The sequence below is a fragment of the Stenella coeruleoalba genome (assembly GCF_951394435.1).
Source record: "Stenella coeruleoalba genome assembly, chromosome: 3".
Classification (NCBI taxonomy): Eukaryota; Metazoa; Chordata; class Mammalia; order Artiodactyla; family Delphinidae; genus Stenella; species Stenella coeruleoalba.
In genome coordinates this window covers 116,874,321-116,894,059 of record NC_137148.1, presented here as the reverse complement: position 1 = coordinate 116,894,059, position 19,739 = coordinate 116,874,321, and the positions used below count along the sequence as shown (strand labels likewise).

Sequence of the window (19,739 nt, the reverse complement as noted above, 5' to 3'; positions counted from 1 at the left end):
TTGCTCGCTGTGCACCGTGCACACCTCTGTTCTTCCTCTGTTCATCATGAATGGCCTTGCTAGGCGTGAGCAGATTACTGCCTGCCACTTTCACCCAAATTAGACAGAAACAAACATCCCTTGCTGGGCTGAGTAACCCTGTGTTTGGATGATTCGTTTCAGTATGGGAACAGAGGCTCAAATAGCATGGGAAGATTTTTTTCCCTCAAAAAAAGGAGACTGACCTATTTGCACTGCATCACCCTTGAGGTATGCAAGTGCTACAGAGATTAGAACCTAGCTGTATAAATTGAAGGTGAAAAAGACCAGATTGCTGACATATGGGATCATGATTTTTTTTTTTCAGGGGATGGGGAGAGTAGGATTATGACTCTTTATCTGACTCACCAAATAAGCTTCTGCCTCTGTTTGGGTCCTAAGGTCTTCTAATGCTTTGAGGACAACAGAACCAGGTGGAAGGGGCCAGGAGGCTCATATCATGCTGTGAAAAGGGAGAGTACAGGTTTCCAGTGTTGGAATATGGTTGGTACTTACAGGTGGGAGGCAGAAAAGGTATGGGGAGAGACAAAAGAAGGCTATAGGCTGGGGCAGTGCCTCTTTTCTCCTGCTTTGGAAAAGCTAAGGAGGGACTGGTAGAGAGGCCTGATTCCAGGAAGCTGCTTCCTGGAAAGGCTGGAACAGCCCTTGGCAGGGGTCAGGCTATTGCTGTTTATGGTTTGACAGCTCCTATGGCCTGCCCCCAAAGCCTGCCTCAGGCTCTAAGTGCTGCTGGAAGTGGGCCCAGTGGGAGCTGGGAAGGAACCTGGGACCTCTGATCCTAACCAGGTTTGCTGGGACCCTTAGCTTTATGGCTGAGATGGGAAGATCAGCATTGAGGAGAACACTGGAGCCAAGGCATTTCTTTGAATGTTTACTAAGCAGTCAGACAGTGACATTCTCCATCCCCCAGCCCCAGCCTCAGCCTGAGCCAAGGGCCAGGGGTTGGGAGGAGTGCCTACAGACCAAAGAGTAGTAGAACTAAGGGCTTGGCAAGTTGCCCATTCCTATCCCCGGTCTAGCTGCCTCAGAGCTAAGGGAGGCCCAGAACCACCATGTCACCCCCTTCTGGATTAGATGAGGCCAGCTGGCCTTTGGATACCCCAGAAAAAGGAGGTAGCAGCAGCAGCGTGAGGGATTCCTCTTACTCCACACACAGGGTCACCTTCACTGGATTAGATGTCCATTTCAAACTGTGCGTCATCTGGAGAGAGAAAAGGCAGGAGGACTGGTTGCTGGGCTGGGGTCTGCAGGTTCAACGTCAGTGAAGGAGCCCCTCTCAGAATCGAACCCCCACTCTACTTAACTGGGGCATTTGGGCTCAAAGCCATTTTTTAATTTTAGGGTCTGCTTTCCTTACCAGGTATCTCTTCCTCTGTCTCCTTCTGCTTCTTCCGCTCCTCGAGCCTGGAGGGTGGGGCTGTTGGAGGAGTTGTGACCCCTGGAATCTGAGGGAGGCAGCGGGGGGGCGTCTGGGCAATGGGTGAGTTCTTGCACTCCAGCAGGAACTTTCGGTCGTAGATGATCCTGGTGCCTGTCAAGGGGTAGGGGCTAGGTAAGAGGCAGGAGCTTGGGTACAGAGCTGTGTGGGACCCCAGACACAGGCCTTTTAGGGACCAAGGGGTCACATCTTCCCATTTTTTAAAGGGCTACTGCTCTGCAGCCCAGCCAGGATCTCAGCTGACTAGCTTTCACAGCACTTAAAAGTCTCCTGGGCCTACCCAAGATGTGTCTAAGCACCACAGAGCAAGTGGGGCATCCCAGCTGGTTTAGGCAGGGGCTTTTAGTTTAGGAGAGCTTCAGGTCTTGGCTGTAGGAGGAGCACCAAACTTGGAGCTCAAGTACTTCAGGAGGCTCCTGTCCTGCTCTGCTGGCTCTGGAACTTCATTGCTTTGGTTCACAAGGGAGGGCCTAGCCCTCCAGCCTCAGTTGGATGAGGAAGCCAAGAGCAGATAAGAAGGCTGGTGCTGCCACCTGGGCTCTGATATCCTGCGGGGAGGAGCGGTGTTCCTCCTGTGAAATACAGGGACACAATGTTCTTATCCTGACCCCTCCCAAGTCCTGTCAGGCTCAGCTCAGCCTAGAGGAACTTGGCCCCGATCATGTCCTCCAAAGGCCCTACCCTGTTCTCACCCCTCCCCTTCGCCTCCGTGGCAGGAACCCCTGAGCAGGCATGATCTCAGGCTGCTACACCAGTCAGCCAGTAGTCAAGCCAGCCAGCGCAGAGACCCGAAGCTCCTGCCCCCAACTGCCAGAGTCCTGCATTTGCAGCTTTGCAAGACCCGGTTGCTTCCTGCTGAAGCCACACACAGTTGGGGCCTCGGCTCCTGCTCCCAGGCGGCAAAGTCAGGAGGGCCGGGTGAGCAAGGAGCCCAGAACCCAGGCCATAGTGATGATTTCTACCCAGTCACTCGGAAACTAGGCACAAGGCCGTGTTGCATCACTTTGAGAATTTAGGGAACTGGGCTTCGGCTCCAAGCACTCACTCCTGTCAAAGCTACAACCTGCAGAGGGGCCTGCAGGCAAGTCCAGGCTCGCACCTCCCCACCCACGTCCCGCGACACGCACACGTTGGCCTGGCCGCTGACCTCCGGGGGTAGTGGTGTATAGTGTGCCCCGCAGCGTGGTGCTGTAGCACTCAGGCAGCCAGTCCCTGCCCCCAGGAATCGGGCAGCTGGTGGGTGTGGACATAGCGCGGGCGGGACGAGCAGGAAGGCAAGCGGCTGGTGCTAGTGTTGAGGACGCGGGGCGCAGCCGAGTCTGAGTCGGACTCAGTTGACCACGTGCGGCCGCAGCAACACCACCAGGACAACGTCAAGCCGGGGGCGGGCCGGCCGTCAATCAACCCGATGATCCCGCCCTACCCTCGCGGGAGGAAGCACCAAACTCAGCGAAAGTTGGAAGGAGTTCCAGGAGCCGCACCGGCCTCCAGTTCCTCCTGGCCCCAAATTGGCCAGCCTTCCTATGCCTATGAGCGAGGCAGCTACTCAGCTATTTACTGTTTATAGCGGGCGCTGGGGACAGGTGAGGTATGGCACACGTTATTGCCATATATTAATTCATCCATTCCTCTCAACAGTTTTGGACAGTAAAGCACTGTTATTAGCCACATTTTACAGGTGAGGATACCAAAGTCCAGAAAGGTTAAGTCATGGTTCAAAGTCACGGATTTTGTAGGAGGGGGAGCTGGGATTCATACCTCAGTGTGTCTGATTCGAGCATGTGCCCCTAGGCACAGCTGTATAATGCCTCCCATTAATCAATTTCAGTACAGGGTGAAAAGTGCCTTGAAGGCCTGGTGCACAGCCATCAGGGTAGGTCAGGGAGGGAGAGTGGGCTTTCTGGAAGAAGTGATACCTGGACTGATTAAAGGATGAATAAAGGTTGGAAGATAGAGTCCAGTTCTTTGATCTCTCTGTCACAGCTAACCTCAGGAAACTAAGGAAGGACTGGGGGCTGGTAAGGAGGGCTTGGTCTTTAGCCTTCTGGAAAGTAAGATCAGAGAGTTTGGCCTTTAAAGAGAAGATTTTTTGATGTAGGCACAGTGATATGAAAGGAGGCAGGAGAGAGGTGGTGGGAGAGTAAGTACTAAGTCTAGTCCTGTATACACAAAAAATCTCGACTTGACCCAGTTGTCTGCTGTTTGGCTTCCTAAGAATCACTATACCCTCAGCAATGCCACCCCACCACCAATTAATTGTAGACCACCTGACTTCATGCATTTATCAGTATTACTTCAGCACTGGCTTCATCAGATTTCCCCTCAGCTCTGATTTCTTGACTCATTTAAAAAAAGACTACAAGTCATTGCTTCTCAAACTTTAATGTGCACATAAAGCACCTGCAGATTTTGTTAAAATGAGGATTCGGATACAGTAGGTGGGACTTGAAATTCTGGGTTTTTAATAAAATCCCAGGTGATGCAGACCCTTAGGTCTGCATGTCCTCAGAATCACATTTCAGGTAGCAAGGATATGTATACTTTATTGTTCCAAAAAGGTTTTTGAGCCTCTTACAAAGTGGTGTATGCCTAAATAAAGTGTCTTAGCAATGAAGTGCTGGAGGGTAAGGCTTGGGATCAGATTGTGGAGGAACCATCTATGACAACTCAACTTTTAAGCAAGGTAAGTAGTCTAGTGAGGGGAGTGGGAGATGGGGTGGAGGACAGTGAGACTGGAGGTGCAGACTCCAGCCTAGTGAAATAGGGTAGGCAAAAAGGCAGTTGCTGCGAGGATGGAGAGAAGTGGAGGGGATACAGATACACAGAGGAGGAAGGGTAAGTGACTGATTTAAGGGTGGGGTGGGAGAGGAGATAAGCCAGGATAATTCCCAATCTTCTGACTTGAGAGTCTTGGTAGCTATCAGTACCACCTAATATAATAGGGAAAACAAGGGGAGGAGCATATCTTATATTGGGGAATATATAATGTGTGTGGAATGTTCAGATGGAGAAGCACAGTAAGAAGCCAGATATACAGGTCTGAAGCTACAGAGGGAGAACTCTGGGCAAGTGATTCAGATTTGCGTGGAGTAAAATCCAAGAATGTGGGATGAGATTACCTGGGGAGAAGATACACCAAAAGAAGAGACCTGAGCATATCAACATTTATTTAAGGGGTAGTGGAGGAAGAGGATTTCACCGAAGGAGACTGAGAAAGACCAGTGAGAGTAGAACTAGAAGTGTCAAAGGTTTTCAAGAAGGATCAGTGTGGAAGTGATCCTTCTATTAATCTTTATTATAAAACAACAGCAGCAGTTACAGACTTATAGCAGTCTTACTACTGTAAGAGTACTACTAGAAGCTTACTTTTTTTTGAGACACTGTGTGCTATAAGGGCTGGGGAACTAGAGAATAGGCAGTTGGTTTTAGAGAGAAAACCAGATTCATCATCCATTCAACCAGGATGAAGGACGAAGAGTTTAAATCAGAGGTTTTTCAACACTGATTGCCCATTAGAGTATAGAAGCTTCCAAAAAAGAAAAAAAAAACTTATGCTCACGTCCCAACCCCAGAGATCTGATTAAACCTGTAGGGGAATACCAGGTCTCTGCCACCAGGCAAATTACTTTGAACTCACATCAGTACCATTAAGATAAAACAGGAAGAGGTGAAAAGTAGTCACAAAATAGGTTTGCAATCTGAGCATTAGATTCACAATCTTGTTTTCCAAATTAGGTCTTCAAGCCCAAGCTCCTGCCCTTTTTTGGAGGTGGTCTTAACACACTCAAGTTTCTCTCACCCATTTCCTACAGGAGAGAGTGAAGGTAAAGTAACCTGTCAAATAACACTGACACATGGTGACAAATCTTTGAGGAATAGAAAATGCAGCATTATCAGAGTCCCTCACCCCAGGACAGGGTCCACTGGGAAGACGTCACAACCATCCACAATTCTTAGTAGAAGAGCTCTAGGGCTAGTTAGAGAACAAGATGTTCAGAAGCTGTTTTCCTACAGTTTGTTTGCCTCTTCCTGGGTTTACAATGTGGTACAAAGGTCTTAAACAGTTGGACAGAACCATGTATACTACTTGTACTCCTCTATTTGGCTTGAAACTCTAATATGACCAGCCTTTCCCCTTCTAAAAGCTACCTCAAACTAAGGATGGTACCCTCCTGTACTAACTCTGACATTGGAAAGAGGACTTGGCCAGAATCTGTAAGATGGAAACTACAGTTCCAAGTCCTGAGATTTCTTACCTCTGGTTAGGAGAGGCCACCATTGGCTGTCCAACTCTCTTCTTCGGTCTCGTTAGTTGAGGTGATGAGATTTCCCCTTTGAGAGCAGGGACTGAAGGAAGCAGACTGGCCTATAAAAGGGCAAGTCAGCACACTGTAGCCACAATAGGTTTAAAGGGTCTTAAAAACATCAAGAATTTTATTGGTGGTGGTATTTCATTACATTGAACACTACTTGAAATAAGTGGGTCCAGAAACCTTGATGATACAGTTTTGTTCCTTGAATGAGCTGTTATTCTCATAGGGCTTGATCTATGCCTCAGCAGGATGTTTCTTTTCTTTTCCTTTTTTTTTTTTCAGCAGGATGTTTCTTAATGACTTGAGGGCTCACTATGGGTATGCAAGGTTTTCTTCTGCCTCCACTAAATTCCCAAAATCAATAATGGCTCTCACAACAGCAGATTTTTGATTCCATGTAAGAACAAATGGTAGGGGCCCTCAAATCTCAGCAATGTACTGGCTTCTAGTAGTCCCATACCATACATTCTCATTCACAAGACAAGAGAATCTGTTAGAACTAGGAGACCCTTTTGAGTTCATTTACATTGTTTCATTTACAGATGATGAATGTGAAGCCCAGAGATGAGAAATGATTTGCCTATGGTCATATAGCTTAAAGTGGCAGAAATGAAAACAGAATTTAGGTTTCTGACTCTTGTTCCACTCTACCCGTTCTGCCTCCCCACAAATCCCTTGTACATTCTGAAAGTAATTAAGTTCTTACCTGAGCTAGGTTTAATCCAAGGTTCAGGTTGGTAAAATAGCAGTAAAGTAATGCCAGGAAGAGGCAAGACAGAGGAAAAGATTAGCAGGCAAAATGGAGTGGGGAGTAGGTTACTGGGATTCAAATAGAAAGAAAAGAAGGCAGTGGTGGTAAGAGGGCAGGAAGTAGAGTATCCTAAATAACTGCTACAAACTGCACAGCTCGTTTTTTCCTAATCCTTCTAGGGGTTTCTCATAATTGCGTCCTCTTCTTATGGGTTCTAGTTCCTGATCTGAGATAAAATTTCTCATTCTGTTGTCCTCAAGGTGTAGAAGATATTGGAAGAGCTCTTCCAATAATTCAAGTGTACTTTAAATAGTTAAGATAGAACAAAACTCACTTTTTGTCCCACTGAATAATTTACTTAATATTATCTCTCTCTAGTATATGTTTCATCAAGAGTAATTTCATTCATTTCACTAATATTAGGTGATTTTTTTGGTTATTAGTGGTAAGTGGAAACAGCAAGATATGTAGGTGATCCCAGGGGTCCTTTGGTCCCCTCAAGGGGGTCTCTTGAGACTACTTGATGTGGTTATTAAGCATTACAAAGGCAGCAGCTTCAATACCAGTGATAATTCCAAATCCATTCAAAACAGAAAATAAGAAATGAGCTTACAGAAGCACTCTCATATGTAAAATGATATGGAAGACAAACCAACCAGGTATGTCTAACACAGAACAAACATGGTGTGTCTCATCTAGTGGCAGCTCTAGGAGCAAGGGAGAGAAGATTAAGAACTTCTGTTGGTAGGAGAATAGAAAAGTGCTTCTGGTATGGTTCTGCCCCTAGTTATTATCTTTCTGTGCATCCTTCTTTGCCTTAATGTGTGTTTTGGCTCCTCTATCACCTCAAACATTTTCTTGTTTTCTTTTTTAGCTCGCTTTTATCTAAGACCAGGTAATTCAACCATATTAAAACATGAACAGTCAAGTTGATGACTGTTCTTTTCATTGGGCTAGTTTTTTCTTCTCTACTGCATCAGATTCTTGGCATAGCCTATAGTTTGGCCAAAGCACTCCATTCCAGTGTTCATGAGTTTAGCCTGTTGACCATATTGGCTCTTCATGGAACTAAGCCCAGAATTAGTCACATATTTATAGACATTATTCAGCTGATTCAACAATACAACAAAATTAAAGGAGTCACCCCCACCCCCTCCTATGTCCCAACCCAAATAAAACTTAAACACCTATAACCAATATAATCTTTAGATTAAAAAGTCAGGAAGCACAAAAGGAATCTGAAGGATGATTTGGGTGTCCCTAAGTTTTTTCAGTGTCATCTGACTGAAATCCTGTTGTTCTTATTGACATACTCATGATCCACAAAGAGCTAAACCTTTTAATGGCCTATCTGCTAAAGTCAGATAAGACACATTGCAGGGGCTTGAAACATTCTCACTTTTAAAATGATACAGAAGAGAACAAAAGAACAAGGAATGTTTAACACAGAATAAGTATACAACTAGTCTTAAAAGTGCTTTTTCAAGGCAGGCTAAGAATGGACTCTAAAGTGTAAAATGTGAGAAGCCTATCACAAATATGGTATTAACAACCTGGTTCAGTATGATTGTGGATTGGGTAGTACCTGCATGACCACTGAAAGGATCACACCCCACTTCTAAACACTGTTCATCTTTTTATTGAATATTCTGGTAAATATTTCACATTAATACAGGCCACATTAAGTAGAGCCACTATATGACAAGAAATTTACTCAACCTTTTCATTTTAAGTATGTAAACAATTGTACATGTATTTACCACCCTAAAAGGTTGAAACATGTAATCATCTAATTCTCTTCTGCATACAAATCGCATTCAGTATGTTTAGCCCAAAGCACTAATTTCAAAATGGCTAAACTAACCAGAGAACATAATCAGATGGATAGGAAATCACTTTGTTCATATACAATGGGCAATCAAATTTCCATTGCTAAAGCCTCAGAGAATATTTCTTAGGCACATTAAAAAAAATCCCCAGGGTTCTTCCAAGGTCAAAAGTTTCTCAAACAAGGCTAAAGAGTAAGACCTTCTAACTTAGTTGACATATTTGAGATGCATGTTTCCAATATGAGGTGCCCACGTGCCAGGCCAAATCTGAAAAGGGGGAGGAAAAATTGGAATTTCTAATTAGGAATCTTTAGACATTTACAAAATGAATATATAAATGCAATGGTAATTCACTGTTTCTGCCTAGGAAGAATACACATACATGAGATAAAATGTTAAGTAGCATCATCTTGATATTGAAAAACTTAATTCAGTTCAAGGTAGTCAGATGTCATGATTTTTGATATTCAGAACTTGCACTACCCAAAGAATTAAAAGAATGACATCATAAATCTGAAAAATAAAAGAGCATTAAGTCCATTTTACCTGCTGGGCATCAGTGCATTCAGTTGAATTTTGAATAACTTTTATCATAGGGTTCCAAGCAGGATCTGGGTTGTGAAGTCCATTAAACAGAGGGCCTCCTGGAACATCAGCAAGCTGAGGATGGGAGGGTATTATGGTGCCGCCATACATGGAAATTGGTAGACCCTAAAACAGCAGAAAGGTGTAATCATGAAGTGATTGTAAATGATGATTCCACAATACCAGCATAGATTCTTATTTCCCTTCATTCAAAGAACTCCAGAGTATCCTGTAAGTATAGCAACACTGTACAGTCTTGGGAAACCAAAAGTGGTTATTTGTGTCAGCAACATTTTTCAATGAGAACAGAAAAACAAAACAAAACAACTAAATCCAATATCAAATCATCAGGAAATTCCCAATACTTGATGGACACATATAATACCCTCAACTTTCCATATTTAGGATTTACTAATAAGCTTCTGCCAAGAAAAGGGGAATTCTACATGATTGCTTGCAGCCACAATCTGGCTTTATGGCAGCCTGGAAGCTCTCAGAGGAGACAAGAGGGCAATGGGGAGCTCACAGCCAGCTTTTCAGAGAGGAAGAGGCTTCTCTCTAAGCTGTGACAGCCAAATGCAAAGCAGCAAAACCCAAATCTCTCAGGTTTTGGAGGGAAGACGGGGGCTTCTTCAGGATAGTTTGAGGACAAACTAATGTAAACAACATAATCCACTTTTGAAACTGGATAAAAGATCTGGCAAAGTCATAGAAACAAACTAGTTATACCAAAAGGGAGAATTATTTCAGTACAAATTCCTCCTTAACATGTGACTACATTAGCTGGCAATGTGTTAAACAAGTTACAATGATGTTTGTCAGCTCACTTTAGAAAAATCCACAAAACTGCTTACCATAGGCTGATGAAAAATGTTAGAGGGGGCTACCATTCCAGAATCATCTCTCTCCATTGGTTGATGCTGAGAGAATGTGCTTGGGTCTGATAATTGTTGATGCATTGGATGGTTCCCTATCACAGACTGTGACCAACCTGATAAGCCTTCTAGAAAGAAGAAATGAGATCAAGGTTAGATATTTATTTGGAATAAAATAAAACATTACCACTGGATTTTTTCATACTAAATTTAATCAAAAGCATTCCTTTGAGAAGCTCAGGACACATTCATGAAAATCTTTGCAAACCAAAATACAAGTTCCTGGAAAACTGGGTGGAGTACTCTGAATACCCCAAACACTCTACCTGTCCTGCAAAAGATTAAGTGCTCTCTGAAAGAAATCAAATGATTGTCCTATTCTATAATGAAAAGCTTAAGAAGGAAAGGAAGTATGCTTTGAATCTTTTACTTCTAATCAAGTCTGTATTTATTATTTTATATATATTACTATCATACATATTACATCTATTATTATGTATACTCCAAACTAACATTCCAGACTTTGAGACTGGACTGAACTCCTCAAAGGTTTAAACAACCTTACTGGTTAAGTGCAGGAACTAAGTTTAAATGGCAAAATCCCACAACTTACTCGAGATATCCCTCCAGACAGAGGACGCTGTAACTGTACCTGACACGGCATTGACGCCAAATGACCAGATTCCACTGTGTCCAACAGGAGCAACAAAACTGGTCCCCACAGGGGCTTGTGCAACAGACCCTCCTTGCCGAATCCGGGCTAGTCTCTCTGTTCCAATGGGGGGAGGTATCTTTCGATCCTGACTGGCACTGCCTCCTTTCGGTTGGCCCAATGTTGGTGGGGCAGAAGTGGCTGAAAGAGGTGAAGATGATCCCGAAGAAACAGATGGAATAGGAGAGTCACCTGGTGGCAAAATATTTCTCTATTGTTTTATTACATATAAAAACTAATTATAAGAATATGAGAAACCTTGTTGGAAAGATCTGTTCCACAACATAGGTTCTGGAAAAAAATTTTCATTTTACAAGATCATTCAAATGAAAATATACAGGGACTTCCCTGGTGGAGCAGTGGTTAAGACTCCATGCTCCCAATGCAGGGGGCCCAGGTTCGATTCCTGCTCAGGGAACTAGATCCCACATGCATGCCATACCTAAGAGTTTGCATGCCACAACTAAGGAGCCCACCTCCTGCAACTAAGACCTGGTACAACCAAATATATAAGTAAATTAAAAAAAATATATATAAGTTCTATAAATATTATCCTATACTACTTCTGCCTGTAGTAAGTATAAACAAATAGTCTAAATATATAGTAAGTACAGACTAGTCTAAAGAATTTTTTCAAATTGAACTGAACAAGGCTAGAAAGGAAGAAGGTCGTATTCATTCTTATTGTAGTTCTGCTGGCTTGTGTGATCTTAGTTTCCCCACCAGGGTTTGAACGTGGGCCCAAGGCAGTGAAAGCGCAGAGTCCTAACCACTGGACCACCAGGGAATTCCCCTTACTGTAGTTCTAAAAAATCTTCTCAAAACATATATTGTCACATTTTAAATTAACTTAAATGTGGCTATGTTTGCACGGTAACTATCATATTATCTGGAAAATAGCTGCTGGTCCTCTGTAATTATTAGCTGTTTTCTTTTTTCTCTTTCTACAGCCTCTTATTTTTCCCCATAAGGAAGGAAGGTTAAATGTTAGTGAAGCATTGTAGGATTTAATTCACAGCTTTGTTTCTTAATGGGACTCTCAGGTAATATGGGTAGTTTTCCTTGTCAAAGGGCCAATACTCACTGACTTTCTCATGATGCTCATTTAAAAAAAATCAAATCCTGTTCAAATCCTTTTAGAACTTCATCTGTTCTAAATATTGAAATAAGTCAGAACAGAGGAATATTTTCACTTATAAATGGCAATCATACAGTTTCCTCAAATGTAAAAATAAATGAGGAATCATACCAAACTGACCAGATACTTAAATTCAACTTCTTTTCAGACCTAAGAAATTATTTCACAATACTGTCCCCAAAGGGTCTTATAAAACTACTTGCAGTGCCTCTTCTTTTTTTTTTTTTTTGCTGTACGCGGGCCTCTCACTGTTGTGGCCTCTCCCATTGCGGAGCACAGGCTCTGGACGTGCAGGCTCAGCAGCCATGGCTCACGGGCCCAGCCGCTCCGCGGCATGTGGGATCTTCCCAGACCGGGGCACGAACTCGTGTCCCCTGCATCGGCAGGCGGACTCTCAACCACTGCGCCACCAGGGAAGCCCAGTGCCTCTTTTCTTGATCCAAGTCTCAGTGTAATCTCAATTCTGGCTTGGAAGAATAGCCTGACCCTTCTCAAGTTTTCTATCCTATAAATGACTGATAATTTTTGACATGACTGCAATACAAACCTTGGGTATTCGCATACAATTTAGATTACTAAAGTTACAATATAGCGTTCCCTGAAACAAATGGTTTAATAACTTATTCAAGACTGTTTGGGAAGAGTTCCTCCAGGATTCCTACATGAGTTTGAGGCGCTTGTCCAAGGGTGGGGAGAAAAATGTTGTCTGTTGAAACTGGGAGTCCCAACGGGAGCTGGCCCTTGCAGGAAAACCCGAGTTCCTGGTATGCCGGAAAAACTTGTCAGAGGAGCAGAAGAGGAAGATTGGGAGCTGCCTGATGGGTCAATGGATGGTAACCCTGAAATAAAAACAGGTCCAAGACATCAAATTAGCCAAGGCTTTAAAAATGAATGTCCAAAGCTTACCTAATTCCTCTTTAAAAAAGAAGAAAGAATTATTTTGTGGATCACAGCAATAAGAATCCATTTATATCATACTGTATGTCCCCAAACTATTTTTTTCTTACAGTTCAGAAGAATATCACCAAGCAGGACTAAATATAGAAATGTGAGCCCAATGTTTAGGAATGGCAGTCACCTGGAGTATGTTCTAGATAAATCTCAAAGCTTTCATTGGAGGGGACATGAAATAAGAGCATGTTGTGTTACCCATCACTTAGAAATACAGCTGTTCATCTATATAACTATAGTCATTTCCTGTGCAAGATGAGTAACAAAACCTACCAATGTTTGCTTCCTAACATGGAAGGAAAGCATACTATTCAACTAAAGATAATTTCAGTATTCCATCTGATTAAAAAAAAAAATCAACAGCTGCAAACTACATCAAAGTTTCTATCTAGTTTGCATGAGTCTGAATTTAGCAGTATTCTCAAATTCCATTGCTTTCTCTGGAGAACATTTTAGGGAAAGAGGTCAAGGATCTGGAAAAGGATTATAGGTACTCATTTCAGAAAAAAGTAGTTAATATCAACATAAAAAATTCAAAACTTTTCAAGCAGGTCTTATTCATCTATAAAGTATATAATTCAAAGGCTTTTAGTATATTCACAGGGTTGTACAACCATCACCACAATCAATTTTAGAACATTTCTGTCTACCCTAAAAGAATCTCTGTATGCATTATCTGTCACTCTCCATCCTCCTTTACCCCATATCTGAACCTCTAAGCAACCACTAATATATTTTCTGTCTCTCTAGATTTGCCTATTCTGGAAATTTTATATAAAAAGAATTATATAATATGTGGTCTTTTGTGACTGGCTTCTTTCACTCAGCAAAATGTTTTCAGTTTACCCATGTTGTAGCACAAATGAGTACTTTATTTCTTTCATTGTATCTCATAATATAGAATATACATTATACTAAGAATAATATCTTATACAGATATACCACATTTTGTTTTTCCATTCATCAGCTGATGGACATTGGACTGTTTCCACATTTTGGCTCTTAGGAATCGTGTTGCTATGAACATTTATGTACCAGTCTTTGTGTAGACACATGTTTTCTCTTGGATATACCTAGGAACAGAATTACTGGATCATATGGTAACTCTTTTTAACTTTTTGAGGAACTGTTGAACTGTTTTTCCAAATGATGTACCATTTTAAGTTTCTACCAGCAGTGTTTGAAGGTTCCAGTTTCTCCACATGCTTTCCCGTCTTTTTAAGTATCACTATTTCTTACCTGCAGACTAGGAAAACTAAACTATATCCATGAAAGAAGAGCATCAACAAAAGAAACCACCCAGGCAGTTAAGAAATGAAGCCAAGCTTAATCAATTCTGGACCCTGGAAGGAAGGTCAAGGATTAATGCTTGCTTTTTTAAAAAATTATTTTTTAACTAGTAATAAATAATTTTGATGTTATAGATCTGAATAATTCAGGTTCCCAAACCTTGTTTGCTACCAAACTAGATGGATGATTTCCTTGACTTTCTTTTCTCCAGCCATTCATAATCTGCACATCTTCTGGGATATAGAATGTGGAGTGCAAAGAGCTCAAACACTGGAATATGAGAGATCTGAAGTCCCACTCTAGCTAAGGCACTCTAAATTCACGTATTAGTTAGTGCCAATCAAGTCAAGGATTAATTAAAAAATTAATTTTTACCACAGTCTGAGCACTGGCAATGAGCTCTTCTTTCATTCTAGGGCCTCTGAAAACCTTTTTATTAGTCTGCCAAAATGAAAAGTTAAAATAGATACCTATTTATAGAAAAGAAGAAAAAAAATCCAAGAGAATATTTTGGACCACAGACTGTCTTATGCAAGCTTTATTTCTATTCAAAAGATGATGTAACAGCTATGTTTTCCTGAAAAGATAAGTAAATGGAAACATATCTGATAGAAAAGCTAAGGCTATGCCATATCCATAAACTCACAAATTTTAAACAACCTAGATCAGTTTATAATTAGCAAAAAGGAAAGATGGGCTATGGGACAGTTTTTCAACTGGAAGAAAAATGCTCAGTGGCACTAGTTCTTATTACCCCCATTCTAGGTCAGCCACAATTTCTAATTTGTTTTTCAGAATAGAGCAAAGAGATTGGACTAAAATTTGGCCCTTAGACTCTGGAAAATAGATTCTGGTTTTCCAAATATCTCCAAGCCACCACTAGCCTCTTATCTTTCTAAATCTTTCTTATACTGCCTCAGCAGCTAATTTCTAATTTCAAAGAACAAACAGCTGATTCAAAATGTTTTTTTTTTTTGGTTAAATATGAGCCTATACATGACTGGATCTCTTCAAATAGCTCCATCTAATATAAATAATATAGAGTTATGACATCATTTAATATTCATTCTGAGCACCCAAGACTGAAAACAAAGAATGTAGATTATGGACTGTAACCTAAACACCTTCGTAACCCAAACTTTTTAATCTCAGAAATGCAGGCAATCACTATGATTTAAAAAATGTCTGTAAATTTGGAATGCTTGAAGCATCCTATGAGTCCTTTTTTATTAATATCATCTTATACCAATTCTCAGAAAATGGACTGACACAAGGTATAACTTCCTTGAAATAAGGTGCAGAGAGATCATAAAAGACAATATAAAGCAGCTCATATGTGAGTGACTTACCTACATTTTGGCCACTCAATCAGCAGTCATTAAGGGGTCTTTACTATTTATGACACACCTTCATTTCTTTAAAAGATCATGCAATATTATGTACAAAATAAATGCTTTATTACTTTGGAAGGTTAGATTATGTTGTTAAAGCCCCAAACTGTGAGGTAATGATAGTTATAATAACTTACCAACTGGACTAGTAGAAACTCGCTGGGAAGGTGATCTGAAGCCAGGTGCCTTGGAGTTGTCAGGGTGCACGTTTTCCAAGTGTCCAAGTACAGAGTTACCCAGGAACGCTGACTGAACAGTGAAAGAGGCATCTGCAGTAACTCGTGAGGACAGTGGACCATCTCCCCAACCCTGGTTAGCTGGCACCTGACTGCTGTCAAAAAGACTACTGAAGTGATTGAAAAGTGTGGCTGGGCCAAACGTAGGTGGCAAAGATTTATTTGCTGGGTTAATGTGCATCTGAGAACCATTCATAATGTTCATGGCTGAAGAAAGCTGCACTGCAGCTGGTGGGCCTTGAGGTGGTGTTAAAGGAACTGGATTTGTCACAAAAATAGACTGGGGATCCTGGTGTATAGTTGCATTTGGTACCACCGAGTAAAAAGAACTTCTGGGTTGCATTCGATGAGAAACTCGAGGTGCTGGTACAGCTAACTGAGGTAAATTACTGGTATCCTGATTATCAGCAGCAACCAATCTAGGTGATGCCAAAGTCAATGGAGCAGGTTCTGAATTGGATGCAAAAGGCATTGACATAGGACTTAAATCAGACACACTGGATGGCTGTGTTTCCTCCTGTGTGTTATTGGAGGGAGGAGTGGGACTACCAGATGGGTGAGTTTCTGGAGCTCCTGGGGTGTTGCTGGCAGAGCTACTGCAGCTGTTGGCAGTTGAAGAGGGGGTACACAGGTTTGCCATGGACTGGTCCTGTGTGGACACTTTCTCTTTGGGGGCTGGCATGGCAGAGAAAGACTCCGTCTTTTGTGAAGAAAGCTGTGCTTGAGGAGTACTTGCAGGCAGAAATGTGGTGGGAACTTGCCCACTAGTGATAGGTGCAGAGGAGACAGAAGGCAGGGAACTACAAGTGCTTGTCACAGAGGAAATCACTGCTGCTGGAGGACTTGTCTTAGGCACACAGGCAAACAACTGCTTTCTGACTGATGAAGGAGTCCGGGTATTAGTCACACACAGTTGCTGACTGGCAGCAACTACAGAAGAGACAGTGATAGGACAACTGGCAGTAGCTAGTCCAGCAGACTCTGAGGGTAAAACAGTCCCGTTCTGGTTAGGTAGACGGCCTGTATTATTATGCTTTGGAGAGCTATTTGTGTTGCCAGGATTCACAGGTCTCACTGGGAATGGTCCCCAAGTGTTAGGAGAAGGTGAAAATGTTCCTCCAAACTGGGCCATGGGTAAACGAGGATGCCGAATCTGTTGCATAGTTTGAGCAGCCAGCAGGGCAAAATGAGGGTGAGGATAAGCTAAGGGTAGAGAAACTGGGAAAGAAGAACGTACATTTGCTGGAACGTTCTTATTAAGTTTATTAGTGGGCTGGAACGTAGATAATGTTGTTGCCTGTGAAGTTACAAGACTTGGAGCACCCAAGGGAAATGCATTTTTACTGGAAGCTGCTGTGGTGCCTACTCCAGATGAGAAGTTTGCATGGATGGCTTTGGTGCTGGCAGGTGTTCTGATATGGTTTTTAGGAATCAAGTCTTCCAGTTCCTTAGCAGGATCTTGAATAAGTGCATTGATAAGTTGAACTGCATATCTTGTTGATTCTGTACCACCCCTGGGGAGAAAACAAACAAAAAACAGAACAAGATCAAAAATATACAAAACTAGGTAATCTTTATCATGAAACAGAATTCTTGATTGTACCATACCTAACAAAAATGTACTTCTAATAAAATTTAATTTCCTCATAGAACTAACGATATGTATATCTCACAATTACCTTATTGTGATCATTCTCTCGCCATTCTTATCTTTTTGTTTATCCACATCAATATGGGCACCAGTAACATCTTGTATTGCAGTGATGTTGCATCCTCCTCTTCCCATTATCCTGGAAACCACTGAGGCTGGAACAGACAATTTCTTTGACCTACAAAATGAAGACCACACATAAGCTTATGAAATCAAAAGGTCTATTAAAAAAGATGTCTCGGGCTTTCCTGGTGGCCCAGTGGTTGGGAATCCGCCTGCCAATGCAGGGGATATGGGTTCAATCCCTGGCCTGGGAGGATCCCACATGCCACGGAGCAACTAAGCCTGCGTGCCACAACTACTGAAGCCCACGCGCCTAGAGCCCGTGCTCGGCAGCACAAGAAGCCACCGCAGTGAGAAGCCCATGCACCACAGGGAGGAGTGGCCCCTGCTCGCCGCAACTAGAGAGAGCCCGCGCACAGCAACAAAGACCCAACGCAGCCAAAAATAAATTAATTAAAAAAAAAAAAGATGTCTCAGTAAGTATGTTCATGAACATTTGTAGAATAGTATTTCTCAAACCTTAAAGAGGAAATTACTAGAAGTTTTTATTTTAGAAACTGACCTCTTATTATATTGAATTTAATTTAGTGAAGGTAAAAAACACACTGCCATTTAAAAAAATTATATTTAAGTCACTCATGATCTCAGCATTCAAATCTGCATAAACTATCACATGTTAACTAAACTGCAATGATCATATATTGATACTTTCAAAATTAAAATAATGCATACCACATTGTTAAACTCCATACTGAAAATGAATAAAGGCAGCTTATCAGTGTCAACAACTTTACTTAGCAATAAAAAATAAAGCCTTAGATTTGTACATAAAAAGCAATCCACAAGTGGAGCCTGGGACTTCCACTTGTGTGAGAAAACACCAGAGGCTGATTTTGGGATCTGACAAGATGGCCTGGGTGTCCTGCAGGATTATCACGGAAACCCAGTGTTTGCTGGCAGAACCAAATGAGAGCAACACCCATTATTTTCATGTGGTCACTGCTGACTGCCAGGATTCCCTCCTAGGGAGGGACCCTCAAACTTTGAACTATACCTTCCACAAGAATACCCAATTGTAGACTCTAAAATACATTTCATGATCAAAATTTAATATCCTAATGTAGACAAACTGGGAAGAAAATATGTAGCTATTTTGAAAGCTAGAGCATAGACTAGGCCATGAATAATACTTAAATCAATCTGATCATCAAGTGTGCATCACTTCTGTTCTGCCAAGACTTCTTCCTTTTTTGTTTGCTTTTAATGGACACAAAGTCTTAGAAAAATTACAGAATAAAAACTCAGACATCTTAGTCCTTTGGTGATTAAGTGCACATTAGCAAACCTATGTCTTATTCTGATTCCCTGTTGTAAAGCATGAGCAGAGGCTAGAATTACCTTCTGGATTGTGTGAAACATTTAAAAGCAATGGCTCCTGTCTGCTTTTATTCATTTCCCCCATCATGGTTTAAGTATAAAGCAGTGTGAATGAAGGGAGTTGTCAAAGTTAGCTGCAGGGGTGTTGGTACTTGTATTTATTTATTTTTTTTGAGGGAGAAGGTAGTTTTAATTTTATGGGCTCCCCCCCACTCTTTATGGTGATCTAACTGCATTGGTTAAAAGCAGATATAGATTCTCTAGCGAAGTCTAACTTTATTTAAATGCTGTAGATGGACAAACTTGTCTGAATCAAAATGGGACCATTAAACAAACATCATAGCCTTCACAAATAGCATTATGACTTTGCTGTCAATTGAATCTTCCCCTTAAGAAGCCTGTGACCTTTTTGTATGGTTTGTCTGTAAACTGTATGTCTTATGTTTTAATAAAATATTTTTTGTTATTCTAAAGCCAACATTTCTTGTATCATATAAAATATGCATACAAAATTTACATACTGTTTCTAATTTTGCTTTAGCCTACTCTGGATGTAGTATGGCATTGCAATTGAATATAATAACCACATTCAAATTATTCATTAATTAACTGGATAACCATCTCACAAGAGGAGAAAAGTTAAAAAGACGAGACTAATACTACTTACCTTCGAACAACTTCTTTCCACCCTTCCTCTCTTTTTTGCCCCCTTTTAGGGCTAGTCAGATTCAGCTTTATGTTTGAAGAGCTTAATGGCAACGACACTGACTTGTACGTTGTTGATAAGGAATTAGGATTCACTTCACCTTCAAGTCTGAGAAGAGAAATATCAAGGCCAATAAATGATAAATTTTAAGATAGAAACTCAAGAGATTTGCTGAAGTATCTGAATTAAAATTTGGCACACCAGGGCTTCCCTGGTGGCGCAGTGGTTAAGAATCCACCTGCCAATGCAGGGACACGGGTTTGAGCCCTGGGCCGGGAAGATCCCACATGCTGTGGAGCAACTAAGCCTGCTCACCACAACTACTGAGCCTGCGCTCTAGAGCCCGCGAGCCACAACTACTGAGCCCACGTGTCTAGAGCCCGTGCCCTGCAAC

The 19,739-nt window shown here is 41.8% G+C and overlaps 2 protein-coding genes across 5 annotated transcripts in view; both read right to left on the bottom strand.

Annotated features, from left to right (window-relative positions):
* Positions 1-96: 96 nt before the first annotated feature.
* EIF4EBP3 (eukaryotic translation initiation factor 4E binding protein 3) lies at positions 97-4,250 on the bottom strand. The gene is made up of 3 exons (XM_079918407.1): positions 2,625-4,250; positions 1,397-1,570; positions 97-1,240 (listed from the first exon to the last, which is right to left on the bottom strand). Exons 1-3 carry the CDS (start codon positions 2,725-2,727, stop codon positions 1,212-1,214), a joined length of 306 nt encoding a protein of 101 aa, XP_079774533.1. The 5' UTR covers positions 2,728-4,250; the 3' UTR covers positions 97-1,211.
* Positions 4,251-4,596: 346 nt separating this feature from the next.
* Positions 4,597-19,739, bottom strand: part of LOC307184710 (ankyrin repeat and KH domain-containing protein 1) — a gene marked incomplete at its 3' end in the record, with an annotated part of 117,498 nt that continues 102,355 nt past the window's right edge. For 2 of the 4 annotated variants that reach the window (XM_079918390.1, XM_079918391.1), the window contains 8 exons: positions 19,307-19,453; positions 17,228-17,377; positions 15,450-17,062; positions 12,343-12,519; positions 10,483-10,734; positions 9,810-9,958; positions 8,917-9,081; positions 8,158-8,637 (listed from right to left, as the gene is read on the bottom strand). In XM_079918390.1, coding sequence (XP_079774516.1) covers positions 8,578-8,637; positions 8,917-9,081; positions 9,810-9,958; positions 10,483-10,734; positions 12,343-12,519; positions 15,450-17,062; positions 17,228-17,377; positions 19,307-19,453 — 2,713 coding nt within the window. Of the gene's footprint in view, positions 5,844-8,157; positions 8,638-8,916; positions 9,082-9,809; positions 9,959-10,482; positions 10,735-12,342; positions 12,520-15,449; positions 17,063-17,227; positions 17,378-19,306; positions 19,454-19,739 lie in introns of those variants that run through there. The other 2 variants (XM_079918389.1, XM_079918392.1) reach the window with 2 other exon arrangements.